The sequence below is a fragment of the Watersipora subatra genome, chromosome 9, assembly GCF_963576615.1.
Source record: "Watersipora subatra chromosome 9, tzWatSuba1.1, whole genome shotgun sequence".
NCBI classification, from domain to species: Eukaryota; Metazoa; Bryozoa; class Gymnolaemata; order Cheilostomatida; family Watersiporidae; genus Watersipora; species Watersipora subatra.
Window position 1 is genome coordinate 29,458,727 of NC_088716.1, and position 18,298 is coordinate 29,477,024.

General features: G+C 36.1%; 1 protein-coding gene across 4 annotated transcripts in view; it reads left to right on the forward strand.

Moving 5' to 3' along the window:
- LOC137403878 (diacylglycerol lipase-alpha-like) overlaps nucleotides 1-18,298 on the forward strand; it is a 47,183-nt gene that overhangs the window by 13,133 nt on the left and 15,752 nt on the right. For all 4 annotated transcript variants that reach the window (XM_068089974.1, XM_068089977.1, XM_068089978.1 and 1 more), the window contains exons 6-16: nucleotides 247-331; nucleotides 1,540-1,677; nucleotides 6,883-7,085; nucleotides 8,072-8,210; nucleotides 8,346-8,507; nucleotides 9,135-9,215; nucleotides 11,032-11,165; nucleotides 12,983-13,124; nucleotides 13,765-13,948; nucleotides 15,326-15,456; nucleotides 18,013-18,121. In XM_068089974.1, the coding sequence (XP_067946075.1) occupies nucleotides 247-331; nucleotides 1,540-1,677; nucleotides 6,883-7,085; nucleotides 8,072-8,210; nucleotides 8,346-8,507; nucleotides 9,135-9,215; nucleotides 11,032-11,165; nucleotides 12,983-13,124; nucleotides 13,765-13,948; nucleotides 15,326-15,456; nucleotides 18,013-18,121 (1,508 nt within the window). The remainder of the gene's footprint in view (nucleotides 1-246; nucleotides 332-1,539; nucleotides 1,678-6,882; nucleotides 7,086-8,071; nucleotides 8,211-8,345; nucleotides 8,508-9,134; nucleotides 9,216-11,031; nucleotides 11,166-12,982; nucleotides 13,125-13,764; nucleotides 13,949-15,325; nucleotides 15,457-18,012; nucleotides 18,122-18,298) is intronic.

Consider the following 18,298-nt stretch of genomic DNA (forward strand, 5'->3'; position numbering starts at 1 on the left):
CTCACTTCTTTTTCTTGCTACATATTACTACAGATACTACAAAACATCAAACAAATTTTCGCGGTATCTGGTGACATTCCAATTGTACACAACTTATTTTTTAGCCTGTCAAGTTTTCTGCTTTTGCTGCTCAGAAAAAAGCCCTTTTTTACAGGTGTCATTGGTCTTCCGCAGCGTGTGTTGAACCTTCATGTTAGTAAGTCTATAGAATTAAAGCTTGTAGACTAAACTCTTTTTTGATTATAGAAAACTAGAAGCTCGTTACAGACAGAAATGTATGAACAGGGTGAATCTAGCATTCTGCTGTGAATCCGTCTCTAAACCGTCTGATGTAAGTTGTACTTACTGTCAGTATAGTAATCTTGTATACTTTATATAAGTCTACTAGTTACTGTCAGTATAGTAATCTTGGATACTTTATATAAGTCTACTAGTTACTGTCAGTATAGTAATCTTGGATACTTTATATAAGTCTACTAGTTACTGTTAGTATAGTAATCTTGGATACTTTATATAAGTCTACTAGTTACTGTTAGTATAGTAATCTTGGATACTTTATATAAGTCTACTAGTTACTGTCAGTATAGTAATCTTGGATACTTTATATAAGTCTACTAGTTGGATGCCCGGCGTTGCCCTCGTAATAAAAGTTGTTGGACAAAAAGTTTATTTTAATTTAACATACGCGACATGTACCATTCTAACTTTTAAGTTTCACATCATGAGAAAGCTGTTTTGTGCAGTTCAAATAAATCATGAGAAAAATGCAACAACTGTAAAAGTGTTTAAATGTAAATGTGAAACAATTAGCAATAGCAAGTAATGGCTAAATAAAGTTTGGTTTGCTACAATTACATTGAAAAATGATTTGGGAATGACACAATTAATACGAACTGAGAAAACAAAATAAAAATCAAGAATATTTTGAATTAATAATAACAATTGGTGCATGGAAGTGTGTGTATAAAAAGGTTACTGTTCCAGCAGGAGCTTGTCCATCAAAACTTTGAATACGACGATACTAGTACTCTTCAATACTTGTACAAATGTCAAAATGAGACACCGTACTGTTTTTCTCATTAGCATCGGTACTCATATGTTTTCACAGCATTTAAAGGGAAAAAATCGGACAATTTCTAACCGACCTATCTTTAAGTTATTCGAAACATCTATAGCAATATGTTTAAAGTTATATTTGAAGTGTTATTCTAAAAACCATTCATGAGCAAATACAAAGTTGAACACAATAGCCGATGTCAAAGCGAGAGGGACAAACAGGAAACACAACTACTGACATCATTTTCAGAGATGTCTTGTTCTTCCTAGTGTTTCAACTGCGATGAAGTTTTGCCTATTTTAATCTTGAAACATCTAGACAGTCGGATCACCTAAAATGGTTGTGTTGTTGATACAGCTGTTATTTTACCTGTTGGCCAACGAATGTAAACTATTTAGTGGTAATTTTGTAAATTCATTAATTTTATCGGTTAGGCCGTAATATTGATGATCAAAACATCAGAGTTGTGCTTTTTGCTGCAGAAAAAAGTATTTGAAGACATTGCTTTGCTAATGGCGTCGTACTTGGATCATTTGGACCTGGTCTTGTCTGACTTCCTGGCGGGCATGAAGCTTCTTCGGCTACAACAGAAGGCTCTCTTTACCGAGGCTATCAATCAGGTATTCTAGTCGTTAGAGATCATAATCACTATGTTTCTGTGACACAGTTAATTCACAGGTTTGCATCATCCTCAATATGGAAACTGCCAAAATCCGCAAGTCAAGTGAGTTTTGTAACTTTAAAAATTTTTATCCAATATTTCATGCTTGCGAAAGATGAAAGCAACGCTTGCAAATGATGTGAACGAAAATGCTGTACAAGCGGTTCCATTTTAAAGACTTTCAACAATTCACTCGTTCCTATTTTGAAAGCGTGCTGCTAAGCGGTACAGGAGGGCGCTGAAATGATCTCTGGCATAGAAATCCTTATTTTATTAACAAAGCACTCGCATTAATCCGCAACATGCAAATGTCCATTAACACTTACCACATAATAATTCAATGTGTGCACGACTCCAACTCCACATCCACACATTGGAAACATTGTGAAGGAAAAAAGGATGCTAAAGTTAGGAGGTGTGTGGCAGCTCAGCCGGACTCTGATGGTGCATCCCATTTACTCAAGTGTTCCCATTTAGACAAGATGGTATTTGCTCACTGGTTTCAATTTTTTTATTTTGATTTATCTGACAAAATTATATACTAGGTGAATGCCCGGCATTGCCTGGGTAGTAAAAATGTCTTTGAACAGAAAAATTATTTTTATTTAATGACATAACAAGTACTTGACATAAGCAGGGTTGACATCAGGGACATCAGTTTCAGGTGATGATAGCAACATTAGGAATGGTATTTTGTGTACCACACAGATTTGTTTAATGGTTTGCATACCAGATAACCAGGGTTGTTTTAGTGGGCCTGATTCATGTATGAGAGAACTTATATGTCTATCAGACTCAGCTTTTTAGAGAATTTAGATAACGGTTCGGTGAACATGTCACAAAAAATATTACCAACAATTCTCCAATGTAAACTGTAAAATATATAATGTGAAATATATATTGCAAAATATATATTGTAAAATATATAATGTAAAATATACAGCATAATATAAAATATATAATGTAAAACTGACTAACGCAAACACACAGTTGGATTTGTCAATATAGATTATAAGTGAGTAGACGCCAAACTTGTGTGAATGCTCGTCTGAGAATAATACCCCAAAAACTTTTGCTCTCCAACTTTCTGAAAGCTATTTAACAATTAAAATTGCCCAGAACATTGCCAAAGGCAGTGTTCATGTAAATGATCATACAGGCACATACATGTCCCTACTGGTACATACTGTACATTCACCAGTTTCCTAACATAATAATCACCTATGATTGATAGTTAGGTAGATGATCAGTCATATGCGCAGCCTGCAGAAGGGGACCTTCCGTTGGTTGGGCAACCTTCTCTTCGGTTTTGGCTGAGTGGCTAAGTTTGAGAACATTTCAACAAATATAGTGTTGGAAACAGCCACTGTTTTGCACGCTGATTCATTCAAAGATTGGTACACCCATTATTTACACGCCTGCAGCTCGTACCTCTAACAAGCAAAGTTCTTCAAGGTTTCACTGTAAACAAATGACTGATATTGATGATGTCTGCCATAATTTTGTATTTAATTTTTTACATGCTTAGCATAAATAAGCATGGATAGAGAGACAGCAGAGGTCTCTATGACTACTACGTGAGTTGGCATATTCACTTATATTTGTATTGGCTGCTCTGCTCCCCTTCTGCTCTCCATTACGTTTAGTTATGAATATGGTGACTAAATAAGTTTTCATTATAAGAAATTCGTTGTACATCAAGGTTTATTAATATTTATTTATTCTGAGCGGTAATTACCAGTGGGAAAATCCCGATAAAGCCGGTCATGAAAAATATAGTGAGAGAAATGTAAACGGGAACAAGCAGGAAAATTTCAAAATATTTCTCATTTTGATCCTCATGCATCGAAATCTGTCTACTTAACCTTGACCTTAACTTAACCTTGACCTTAACTTAACCTTGAACTGCTATAAAATGGTGACATTGATATTTTAGCTTACATAAAATGTAGTTTGTAACCTTGATTGGTGAAGTGGTGACACTACAGATAAGTTGTACAACGTATAATTTATCTGTTTGTTTGACGTTTAATAACACACAGATTCCCGGGGAAATTGCAATCCTCTTGTAGTACATTTCAGGTATTATAGCGGAATGCTTTCTAACAATTAATTTAAAAGTTAACAAAACTAGTTATAATCAATTTCTTTTTATAGCCTATCTCCTTATTACACTCGGTGGCCAATCCAATGGCATAGACAACAATGAGAGAATAGCTCATAATAATTTTTAGACAGGCGGCTTACTTCCAGCCCTCAATAATCACGCGTCCGTAGTAACGCTGGCCATTTGTATCTTATAGCTGAGCTATAAAACATGTTTGCAATTCCTCTGTGTTTTTATGGCCTGAGACTCCTGAACATTCATCTAAGCTTTCTAACATCTTTTGTTTATTCTAGATTTCTCTAAACACCAACACAACAAAATCGATATTGATTATTTCTATTAATCACTGTGATTTCATGCTTTGGATGTGTTTGGAGTTGCCTGCTGCCGACGGATTCACACCCTACCATTTCAACAATTTGAATTTGCCCTATAGATCTTTTCAAGATTTACGATGTACCCCTCAAAACACAACTTATTAAAGTAGACACTCTTTCGGGTCATGATCACTTGTCAATTCATGTGTAGTCAACTAGTTGCACTAAAAAGTAATTATTTCATCATCCTCGTACGAGCAACCCATTCTTAGCAAGTAAATGTAAAATCAAAAGGCAGAAAGTGAGTAGGAGTAGAACATTTTCATGGACCTGCGTGGTTATGTGCCGAAATTTTTAAACTTTCCCTGGAGAAAGCTGATTGATTTGGATCGATCAACAGTGAGCATTTCTATGATATCGAAGGACTCTCACAGCGAATGTCTGTGCACAAATTTAGCCAAAGGAAATGGCGCCGAATGTGTTTTTATCGGTTTTATGTGTTTTTATTGGTTTTATGGGTTTTTATCGTGCATATTATTTCGAGTGAAATCAAGTTTGAACCCATTGGAAGCATGGAAACCGTGATTAATATTATTAGGAAGGTAGTTGAACAAGTTAGTCATTTTTTGTTTTGTTTCAAAAAAATTAAAAGATAACTTTACAGGTAAACATTGTAGTGTCAATGTAGATACAAAATATCCCAAGCATCAACACAATAGATGAAAAGTGATGGCAGTATTTTACAACCACTGCATGATTTAGCAACCCAAAATTGCATTTTTCTGCTCATCTGTTAGTTGTAGAACCTGATCAACTTTTTCTAATGATTTGGTAGTAATTGCTAATTGTATTGCCTAGTGCGTATTCAGGTGATTGTATTGCTTAGTGTGCATTCAGGTGATTGTATTGCTTAGTGCGCATTCAGGTGATTGTATTGCTAAGTGCATATTCAGGTGATTGTATTGCTAAGTGCGCACTCAGGTGATTGTATTGCTAAGTGCGCATTCAGGTGATTGTATTGCTTAGTGCGCATTCAGGTGATTGTATTGCTAAGTGCATATTCAGGTGATTGTATTGCTTAGTGCGCATTCAGGTGTTTGCATTGCTAAGTGCATATTCAGGTGATTGTATTGCTTAGTGCACATTCAGGTGATTGTATTGCTAAGTGCATATTCAGGTGATTGTATTGCTTAGTGCGCATTCAGGTGTTTGCATTGCTAAGTGCATATTCAGGTGATTGTATTGCTAAGTGCGCATTCAGGTGATTGTATTGCTAAGTGCACATTCAGGTGATTGTGTTGCTTAGTGCGCATTCAGGGGTTTGCATTGCAAAGTGCGCATTCAGGTGATTGTATTGCTTAGTGCGCATTCAAGTGTTCGCATTGTTAAGTGCATATTCAGGTGATTGTATTGCTAAGTGCGCATTCAGGTGATTGTATTGCTTAGTGTGCGTTCAAGTGATTGTATTGCCTAATGCGCGTTCAGGTGATTGTATTGCCTAATGCGTGTTCAAGTGATTGTATTGCTTAGTGCGCGTTCAGGTGATTGTATTGCTAAGTGTGTATTCAGGGGTTTGCATTGCTAAGTGCGCATTCAGGTGATTGTATTGCTTAGTGCGCATTCAGGTGATTGTATTGCTTAGTGCGCGTTCAAGTGATTGTATTGCCTAATGCGCGTTCAGGTGATTGTATTGCCTAATGCGTGTTCAAGTGATTGTATTGCTTAGTGCGCGTTCAGGTGATTGTATTGCCTAATGCGCGTTCAGGTGGTTGTATTCCCTAATGCGCGTTCAGGTGATTGTATTGCCTAGTGCGCATTCAGGTGATTGCATTGCTTAGTGTGCATTCAGGTGATTGTATTGCTTAGTGCGCATTCAGGTGATTGTATTGCTTAGTGTGCATTCAGGTGATTGTATTGCCTAGTGTGCATTCAGGTGTTTCAAAGAATTCAGTTATCAGTGTGCTTTATAAAAAGAGTTATGAATTTGTCTCTTTTTGTCTACACATTTGTTGTTTAACCATATGTGTCTGTTAGCCACAGAGCTATAGCTCATCTGTTCACTGGCAAGTATTTAGGCACTTGCATTGATTGGCCAAAACCTCTTGACACATGCTTATTGGTCAGTGTCTTTTGACACATCTATCAATTGGCCAATCTCTGTTCACACATGTGCTTGTTGGTCAGTGTCTGTTGACACATCTATTAATTGACCAATATCCGTTGACACATGTGCCTATTGGCCAATATCTGTTGACACATGTGCCTATTGGCTAATGTCTGCTGACATGTATTAATTGACCAATATCTTTTGAATCAAGTGCTTATTGGTCAGTGTCTGTTGGCCCATGGCTTAGTAGCCAGTGTTTGTTCATACACGTGTTTATGGGTCAAAGCCAGTTTACTCTTCTGCTTATTGGCCGGTGTCTGTTGAGACATGTGCTTATTGGCCAGTGTCTGCTGAAACACGAATCCCTTATTGACTAGTGTCTGTTGACACCTGTGTTAATTGACCAGTGTCTGTTAATTAATTTGTTTGTTGACACATGTGCTTATAAATCCAAATCTGTTGATACCAATAAGCACATTTTTATTGGGTGACACATGTGTTCGTTAAGTATTCTTCTTCATAAAAGCAATGCTTTATTTTATTGCTGGTTTACAAATTGAATGACTCTTAGTTTTGCACAGACAATACTGCGTTCATTGCATCCAAAGCTCTTAAGTTTTTTATTGGTTTTAGTCAACCAATGACATCTATCAGTACCTGTCGGGAACCCCAATTTCTCCGCGCACCAAGTTTCTCACTCTCAAGGATTGCAAAACGAAGAATGAACTTGAGTGCATGACTTACTTTGCGGAGTACGCCGTCGCCAGCTATGGCTGGCAAGGACAGTATTTCTTTTATCCGACTAAAGCCTGCTGCTCCATCAATGTCTGCTGCAGGTAGGTTTGTCTATACATTTCTTTCTTTGGGTTTGAAACAAATTTTGGTGATTGTTCACAAATAGAATGTAAATAGTAAAAAAGTTGGCGACTTTCGCACTGAATACATAAGAAGCTTTTATTATGTTCATTTACGTTCGGAAGCTGATATATTTACTAATGTTGATACTCCTAATAGCAGTGTGACTGTATCAGAAGCTGATAGAATTACTAATGTGGATACTCCTGATAACAGTGTGACTGTATCAGAAGCTGATATAATAACTAATGTGGATACTCCTGATAACAGTGTGACTGTATCAGAAGCTGATATAATAACTAATGTGGATACTCCTGATAACAGTGTGACTGTATCAGAAGCTGATACACGTATGTTTACTAAGGTTGATACTCTTAATAACAGTGTCACTGTATCAGAAGCTGATATTGTAGTAGTTGTAACAGAATGTGCTCACATGTTTGTTACACCTCTAATGTTATGTTGCCATACCATACACTTTATATCTGTCTAACATGTTAGGAACAGCGATTTGACAAGTTCTTATCAGACATTACATACTGTTCCATCGTCATGCACATATTACATGTTTTTATTTGGATAATTGATGCTTGGTAGCATCATCTGATAGTGTAACTGCATAAAATATTCTCTGAATAAAGTTTCTCCCAGTGTAAAAAATGTGCTCTCTAGAGGAGTTGTCGCCCTTGGAGTCTGAAACCCTCAAAGTTTACAACTGCCATTACCAACATCTGGTTCTTTGAAGATCACAGATTTTATTGTTGTTGCTGTCATAGCTATTCATATCAGTTTAGTATTCTGTCAAGTTAAATTTAGTGTTCATTTAAAAATTACAAGCAACTGATTAACAAATAACATAAAAATGGTTTGAAATCAATTGGTAACATGACATATAGTTTTGGGTGTAAGGGCTGTGTCAGGCAGGTGAATTCCTGGACTGTAATTTGTTATATGACATGCAATGCAGGTGTGAGGGGTGTGCCAGGTGGGTGAATGACTTGGATTTTACTGGTGACAACTGCTGTCAGTGCCAGTACACAGCGATTGCTGCCGGCTCTCCACTCGTTTCAGAGGAAGATTTTATTTATGGCAACTATGACAATGAGGTATGTAGAGCTTCGCTTCAACTAGCTGAAGGCGGTTTCACACTATATCACTGTATATACACCTTCCCTTTTTCAATTTTTCGTCAGAGTTTTTTCAGTCTTTTAAGAAATCAGAAATAGATGAGATGGTTGTAGACAAATTTTCCGAGTTACTTTGTCTGCTTGGACCACAAGTACAAAAAGGTCTTACTTTGTATAAGAGGAACCATGTCTATCAGCGATGCCGCCATTGACCTTCAGGGTGACATGAAGGAAATTCCGGTGGAACCGCGTCAGCCTAGTTGGCTTGGTCATGCGGTGAGTAATCATTACATATGCTCTGGTGCTTTATCTTTTTCATTATTCTTGTTTATAGATTATAGTGTGATATACATGCATGTAATATACTATATATTTGATTATAGTGTGATATACATGCATGTAATATACTATATATTTGATTATAGTGTGATATACATGCATGTAATATACTATATATTTGATTATAGTGTGATACACATGCATGTAATATACTATATATGTTGCGTTAGATTGTACTAATAGATTATCTTACCGATGTTGCAGGGTATGGTAGCTTCTGCTAGTAATGTTTACTCTGATGTTACAGGGTATGGTAGCTTCTGCTAGTAATAGATTATCTTACCGATGTTACAGGGTATGGTAGCTTCTGCTAGTAATAGATTATCTTACTGATGTTTCAGGGTATGGTAGCTTCTGCTAGTAATAGATTATCTTACTGATGTTACAGGGTATGGTAGCTTCTGCCAGTAATGTTTACTCTGATGTTACAGGGTATGGTAGCTTCTGCCAGTAATGTTTACTCTGATGTTACAGGGTATGGTAGCTTCTGCTAGTTATGTTTACTCTGATGTTTCAGGGTATGGTAGCTTCTGCTAGTAATAGATTATCTTACTGATGTTACAGGGTATGGTCACTTCTGCTAGTAATGTTTATTCTGATTTGGCTGAAAAGGAGGTATTAAAGCGTGCATTCAATCGCTGCCAGGTCAGTCTCTTCCATTCATTCATAAAACTAATTTGACTGTTTAGTCTAATTAGTTAAAAATGAGCTCAAAAAAGCGCGGTAACGACGCTAGCTTGTTTAAAAAAAAGCACTTTTTTGAGCTCATTTTTCTCAGCGTTCAGCCTATTAAACATACTGTAATAAGCTACAAGAAATTTTAAATAGTTTATATACCTTTCATAAATGACCGAGATTATTTTGAAGGCCGAATTTAGATAATAATGGGTTTTAAGACACCCATCGCTATCATTCTAAATCGGACTAAACAGCCCCAACTTCCATTCCTGAAAAGCTAGCATGCGTCACGTATTTATAGGCAGAGCTTGTTGTGCCAATTGTGTTGTTTTCGAGACCGATATTGAAACGCTGTCAAAAAGCCTTCATGACTTTGAAAGCTAGATGACCAATCTTTATTTTGAGTACAAAATCGGAATCAGCGTGTCTAATTTACCTAGAAAAAATGATAAAAGTTGTACGTGGCAGTTATGGTTCAAGCTTACTAACAAGAGCAGTGAGAGCAAGCTTTAGTGACATTGTGCATAACACAGCATCGTGGTGCGTATTTCAACTCATGTATCTGCTACCTACTGTATCTGCTCAATGAATCCTCTGGATCCAGTGTAGCTTAATGTGAGCTTAATTGTCGCCTTGTTAATAGGAGGTTCTGAAATCAAATCCTCTATGATGCGGAATTTTCATTCATAGATTTTAATCGTTATAGCTGGACATACACACGACAGACTGAGATTTATATATATAGGTGATTATTGAGGTAGTGTACATTGCGCGCATGGCTTTCCTTTAAAAGTTGACTTGCAACAAAATTCACATTACAGTTATTTGGTATCAAAAGATTCACCATGTCTTACTCTGTTGTGTTGTAAGTGCCAAATATGTGGAAATGTGATTACAAGCTATTAAAAGCTCAAAAACGAAAAGCGGCCGTAGATTGGAATCTCTTTATTTCGATGATGTAACCACGAAATTTGGTTATCGTCTGGTCACGTATGTTCTCACGTGAATTGAAAGGCCAATACAAAGCTCAATATAAAACCTATCATAGTACTAGTTTATGGCAAACACTTCGGGTTTTACCGAAGACCCCGTATCAAATATAGATGCTCGCTACTTTACAGTTTTGCTTCGGCATTATTCAATCGTCAAGTCGTTCTCTGATCATGTGACCCAATACTTCGCAAATAATTTTTGCAGCACTTTTCGATTATCACAGGTGACCAACAGGCTCGTCATGATTATCAGACAATGATATGTACTCCTTCGAGCTAAGGTTAAAAGTTTAACGGTTTTTTACGGTAAATTATAAGATATCAGTGCTAAAAGTGACAGCATTACAATGACGATAAAACAGACGCGTAAGAACAATAGACATAGTTTTATTGAATGCGTGAAGTATATTTGTGAAAATATTTCGACGAATAAGGTTGCAAGAAAGTGTAAACGGAAATCATCTCTCACAACTACATCACATTTGAGCCGTTTTGGAAAGAGAATCCAAACTACGGCGGTCTCATGTGGCTGCGATTTTCTGTTCGTTTTTTAGCTCTTGAGAGCTTGTAATCACATTCCCATGTATTTTGCACTTACATCACTGCAGAGTAAGACATAGTGAATCTTTTCATACCAAATAACTGTAATGTGAATTTTGTTGCAAGTCAACCTTTAAGTAATGCAAAATGATTCATCCATTTTTGTGCAAGAGAGTACAACTCCTGTTTGACTATGTCTTTTCTTACTGTTTTGCTTCTTGTGAGAAAGATATTGAGCATGCTGTTTACAGGGATCAGATTACCAATTACTAATCATTGGGCACTCTCTCGGGGCCGGAGTTGCTCCTATTATTGCCTTCATCTTACAAGAGCAGTACCCGCAGCTCTATTGCTACTCCTATTCTCCTCCTGGAGGCCTGCTCAGGTATGTTCTTGCTTGTATGGCTTGAGGAAGAATCTTCTAAGTGGCTGCCGCTGTTTAACTGGTTGCCTTCAAGGTTGAGCGGAGGTCATAAGATGAGTGTGTTCAGCGGTTGACCAAATACACATTTCTAAATTATTGCCATGACTGTGTACTTAAACCTAGCTGCTTATATGACAATTAAACGAATCGAAACGATTTTTAGCTCAGTATAAGCAATGATGTGTAAGTATGTATGTAATTAATGGTTTCGAATAGTTGCATATTCGAATGAGAGTTTGTATGGTTTTTGCTAGTCAGTGTAAAATTATTGTGACACCGCCATGATTAGCAAATTTCATAACAGCTTGCAAAGCCGTCATGAAAGATTGACAATCGTTGTATGAAGTTAGGGGTGATTAATTGCAGGTCAGCATGACTCAGCTACAATGAGACTTAAAATGTATTAGAATAATGAGTCAAATGCCCTGCGTTGCACAGGTAATAGAATAATTAGGCTACCTTATTAATTTGAGTAACTTACCTGGAAAGCTAGATTTTACTAAAATCTTCACTAAAACAATACCTGTGCTTTGGGCCAACTTACAATCGTACTAGTTATTAACCCCAAGCAAGCGCTTCAAGCGTGAGTATTTTAACCAATGTAATGACTATTTGACTAATGAATTCAGTGCATTTCATGTAGTGTAATGGTAAAGTTCCCCGCCTCTAGATCTGGAGGTCCCGAGATCAAATCCAGTGTTGTGTGCACTTTTCATCGCTAGATTTTAATTACTATAACTGGACACAAGGTTTAACAAAAAGACAAACACTGAGGTTTATATATATAGATGCTGATGCGTCTTAATGATATACTTACAATCATCCTTGTAATGTTCTCTGCTTACCATTATCTCAAATCATCTCTACGTACAAATTACTCCGAGTTTGACTTGAAATCTGTAATTTCAGCTAACAACATCCAATTTATCCCAAAGCGTTGCAAGTTTGTAAATCTGTTCCTATGTATTTGGTTTTTCTTCACCTAACCTGACTCTACAACACTTGACTTATATTAAATACTGTTTCATACCTACATTCTCCTTAGTATTAAAATGAGCAATTATAGTAAAACATGATCGAGTATTTTTGGGTCAATTCGGCAGCAAACTTGAGGTGTCTGCTAGTAGTTATTCTGAGGAGAAGATTGAGATTGTTGGAAAGAAAAGTGAGCCTGGAATGAGTAAAGGTTGAGAGGCTGTGTTGAGAGAGGCTGCGTTGAGAGAGGCTGTGTTGAGAGAGGCTGTGTTGAGAGAGGCTGCGTTGAGAGAGGCTGTATTGAGAGAGGCTATGTTGAGAGGCTGTGTCGATAGGCTGTGTCGATAGGCTGTGTCGAGAGGCTGTGTCGAGAGGCTGTGTCGAGAGGCTGTGTCGAGAGGCTGTGTCGAGAGGCTGTGTCGAGAGGCTGTAGAATGAGTGACAATACATCTCTCTTCTAGATTATTAGTTTAGTTTCTTACGTGTTGTCTACATTAAGGGTTTACTTACAATAGTTCCATATACATTGTAATGCATTTAGTTTAGTACTAAATGTAACGACCTGAGTATCTATCTCTAAGTTTTCATTCTGTGAATTGAATCTAATGAAATATAGTGTATTATTATTTAGTATCTGTTGCAACACGCGAATGGTTTGCCATAAGAAGGAAATCTTGAAACAGATGAGCTTTGCATTTTGTGTTTTGACTTTAAACTGCTGTAACAACTATTATGATCAGCCACTAGCTTCTGTTGTGGTTTCTTAAAAATATATATAGATATATATTTAATATGGTTGACAGCCTTGACGCGGTAGAGGAGAGCAAAAAGTTCACCACATCCATAGTCATCGGGAAGGACATTATACCAAGATTAGGTACAGCCCAGTTAGAGTATTTCAGGTCAGATCTGCTGGCCTTGCTCGAGGATTGCAAAGAACCCAAGGTTGGTGCGCGACCACTCATTGCTTCCTGCCATGAAGGCCTAGAGTGTTGTAGCAGCAGATGGTTATTAAAATTTATGTAAAAGCGTTATTAGGTTGTCACAGAAGAGAGCACATGTTCAGCAACTTTTTCAAAAGTCGTCTTATTGTACGTAAAGCAACTTAGATGTGGCTGTTGAGAGATTTCCAAGTGCCTCTTAATTAATTGGTGATTAATAGGTCAGTTCTATTAACAACTACATGTATTTTGTGTTTAAATCACCAGAAAATTATCTGCAATATTTAAATGCAACACAATTATTTTATTGAGTAATATATGCTTTATATCAATGATAAGTTTGTTATGGAGTAAGATAAATTTAACGAAGAAAAGTGAGCATTTTCTATTTTTCAAGTCAGTCAAATTTTCTCAAGTTTCTCAAACACACCTTGAGAACTTTTACAAAGTTTCTTAAAACGTTACAGTTTTTCAAATCAGCATGTTTGCTGTTTTCATTCACTTAGTCTCCTACAGTGTTTGAGTAATATTAAAGTTATTATTATAGCATTATTGTTTTTAAATGATCACAGGAAGACTTGTGTAAGGAATAGAGTGGCTAACCACGCTAATTGGAGACAATGTAAAAACTATTAATGTTTTAGTGGAAAATTATCTTTTCTGGATGGCCACTGATTGGTCGTTGTCTGAATGTAAAGGAAAATATGACTCTACCGAGGGCACGCTCCCAGGACTACAATCCATTTCAGCCCAACACTCACAGCTCTGTTCACACCCATCTCTACCCACCCGGCTGTATCATCCACATAGTCAAGAACTATCCTAAAGGTAGCATTTCTATACAATCATTTTGCTTAATACTCCGCTAGTGTTTATTAGCAACACGAACTGTGAGCACACAGTAAATAACTATGTTCTACCGCACAAACAGAAGCCATTTCATCTCATTACTATTTCAACACCAGATATTACTGTAGCTAACCTCTTGCAGCTGTCCTACAATGTCTTACAGTGTCTTAACACAATTAGCGAGTCACCTGATTTGTCTTATACTCAGTCAATGTTATTTTCTAATCGTTCCAAGTGGCAATCTCTTGAAAGTGCTGTTCTGGCATCTTGGCTCCGTATCGATCCCAGTTGTGTACCCTAAATGCACTGTGAGCTTATTCCAACATCGAGAACATTGGATGCAAACTAGTTTTCTGCACATATTTAATAAGTTTGTTATAGCTCTGCAACAACAAACCTGTTGAAATTATGCAAAAAATATCTAACAAATTTACTCTATACAGTTTTGGTTAATGTAGACACAATTCCAATAGTTCTGGACAGTGTAGGTAAAATTCCAATAGTTCTGGACAGTGTAGGTATAATTCTAATAGTTCTGGACAGTGTAGGTACAATTCCAATAGTTGTGGACAGTGTAGGTATAATTCCAACAGTTCTGGACAGTGTAGACACAATTCCAATAGTTGTGAACAGTGTAGGTATAATTCCAACAGTTCTGGACAATGTAGGTACAATTCTAATAGTTTTGGACAGTGTAGGCACAATTCTAATAGTTTTGGACAGTGTAAGTACAATTCCAATAGTTTTGGACAGTGTAGGTACAATTCTAATAGTTTTGGACAGTGTAAGTACAATTCCAATAGTTTTGGACAGTGTAGGTACAATTCTAACAGTTCTGGACAGTGTAGGTACAATTCCAATAATTTCGGACAGTGTAGGTACAATTCCAATAGTTTTGGATAGTGTAGATACAATTCCAATAGTTTTGGATAGTGTAGGTACAATTCCAATAGTTTTGGATAGTATAGGTACAATTCCAATAGTTCTGGACAGTGTAGATACAATTCCAATAGTTTTGACAGTGTAATTTTATCCATCACGGTTGTCATTGAATTTGTTAAGCTAGTGTTTGTTAAATAGCACAAGAACATGTTTAGTTTTACTGAAAGTTGAGTTTTGAGTTGAAGCAGAGTATACGCTAGTTCTCTGACGATCGAGAGGCTGTAATAAGTTTACAAATGTTTTTACTATTTTCATAGTAACTAGAAGGTATTGAAATGTCACTTCTATATATAAAAGTAATCTCAGCGATTCATAGTGTAATTACTAGCTTCCCTAGTAATGGCCATTGCTATTGTAAACCGTTCTCTTTGATCACTGAACCTGTGATCACTCTAAGTGGTAAGCTATTCACAGATTCTGGAAAAGATCAAAAGCCCATGTACCAAGCTATTTGGTCGGACAACAAATCCTTTGATACAATCATTGTCTCTCCTAAAATGGTTGAAGATCACATGCCCAACACTGTGCTGGATGCCATGAAAAATGTAAGTCTAAAATAACATAGTTCTATTGTTTAGAGTAGTGCTGCACGGTAAGATGATATCATTGGATGTGACGATATATTTCAGTGGATGATTTTATATTTGGTCAGTTTTCAAATTGATATGAATATCGAAGCTGATACTTTATTAAAATAGCGACATATTTTATTTTGCAAAACTAGAGTGTCCACTCTCCTTATTGTAAAGAGGGGACAACTTCAGTTTTTTTAACCGATTTGGACCAATATTTCTTTCATATCATTCATATTAAAGCCCAACACTATATATCGATAGAAGACAACTCCAATGCTCAATATTTTTCGATATTCAATATATTTAAAGACCAAATAATCAAGTTTACATGCGAAGATATCGTGCAGCTCTAGTTCAGAAGTCCGAGTTACATCTAACATGGCAAAGTTATCGGCTTGGATATATAGTATATAGTAGGTTCTATTCACACTAATGCATGTGGGTAGTTTCTATCCTGGTTCAACCTTTGTGAAAACTTCTCAGGTACAAAAATGTTAATCATTGGCTTGTATAGCACTGCTAAGACACTGGTATGAACATGATGTGATATGTTCAGTTGAAATGTTTTATACATATGTGTTTCATATACAGTCAGACTTCGGTTGACCTGTTTTATACATATGTGTTTCATATACAGTCAGACTTTAGTTGACCTGTTTTATACGTATGTGTTTCATATACAGTCAGACTTCAGTTGACCTGTTTTATACATATATGTTTCATATACAGTCAGACTTCAGTTGACCTGTTTTATACATATATGTTTCATATACAATCGCACTTCAGTTGACCTGTTTTGTACATATGTGTTTCATATACAGTCAGACTTCAGTTGACCTGTTTTGTACATATGTGTTTCATATACAGTCGAATTTCAGCTATGAAGGTAGTGAATTCAGATATTTGCTTTGTAGGTTTAAGCCATTGTATGCTAAAGGTAATATTCTTTTAAGAACGCAGAGTGTTTTCTTAGAAAATAGTAATATATACTTCAAGTAATTATTATGACATTAAAACAAATACATTGTATAGAATTGTTTAAAAACAAAATGTCAACATCTAAATTACATGTACAAACTAAATCAATAGCGTGACGTCCAATAAAAAAGGTCTCTGTAACTTTACCCTGTAAATGCTTAAAACAAAGTTTTGGCTTAGGTCTACTCTATTGCCAAATGTAGTTTAAATTATCTTAACTTAAATACAGTGGAAATGCTACTTATGAAATTTTGCTTCGCCTTACGAAAGATGTTTTTAGATACAAAAGGTTAAAAGACTCTTCTTATTTTGGCCTGTTTGTTTCTTATTTTTGGCCCTTTTGCTTCTCGTGTGTGCAACACAATGCACAGCGGGTCTCAATCAGTTTCATTTGCTAGCGAGAGTCAGTAACCGAGAAATGTTTGATTTTTATTTGTTGTATAGTTTGGAATTATCATATCTCACATACAGAGTAGGACTGCTTTGGTTTCTAACGATTCAAGTTTTTTGTTTTCTACATCCTGGTAGTTTGTCAGTTTGCGCCAATGTAAATAAATCTTTCTACATGTACTTGCTTTTTTAAAAAGCATCGTTTTTTGAGCAAAAAAGCCAAGACATCAATACAACACCGACCTCCTCTGACCACTGGCCTTTACTCCCCGCGATCTTCACTTAGCATTGTGTAAACGGCCAACGTCTAAGGTGAACAAACATACCGCTCAAAGTTTTTATTCGTTAACTTCTCTGTTCATTTTTCTTTTCGTGTATAATTTTTCTATTTATTATGCAGTGATATAATTTTAACATGAGTTTGTTACAGGGTTTTAACCATTATGTGCATTTCTAATTTACACAAATGTTATGGCCCAGTTTTGTTGAAGCTTGGAACGAATTATGGCATTTATTCTCTACTTATGAAATGATTTTTGGAATGAATCAATGTCATAAGTGGCGGTTTCACTCTATAAGTAAAGAGACACAAGCTGATATATACAGTAAAGAGACATAAGCTAATATATACAGTAAAGAGATATAAGCTGATATATACAGTAAAGAGACATAAGCTGATATATACAGTAAAGAGACATAAGCTAATATATACAGTGAAGTGACATAAGCTAGTATATACAGTAAAGAGACACAAGCTAATATATAAAGTAAACAGACACAAGCTGATATATTGAGTAAAGAGACATGAGCTAATATATACAGTAAAAAGACATAAGCTAATATATACAGTAAAGAGACATGAGCTGATATATTGAGTAAATAGACATGAGCTAATATATACAGTAAAGAGACATAAGCTGATATAAACAGTAAAGAGACATAAGCTAATATATACAGTAAAGAGACATAATCTAGTGTATAGAGTAAAGAGACTTAAGCTAATATACATGTATACAGTAATAAAGATATATAAAAAACAAAGATGTATGGTGATAAATGCAGTAACAGGCGAAGGGTCGATACAACAGTAAAAACAGATTGTCTCAGCATGGAGGTTTATAAGATCTACTTATGTACATGTATGACATGATACCACAGGTTCTTGCACATCACGGTCCTAAAAAGCCTAGCAAGGTACTCACTGAAGAAGAGAGACAGGCCATATTGCAGGAAGATGAGGGTGCGGATCATCACTCCCATACATCCGGTAGGTGTTAGAAAGAAATCAAAGCTTTGGAGGATGAGACAATTTAGGAATTCTTTTTAGTACACACTGTAATTGTATTTTTACCTCTTATAGATTATTTTAATTTGCTTGCTTTATGTTGCTATGGATGTTGTTAAGGATATATATGAAAAGGTATGGCAGCTAATTCTATATCAA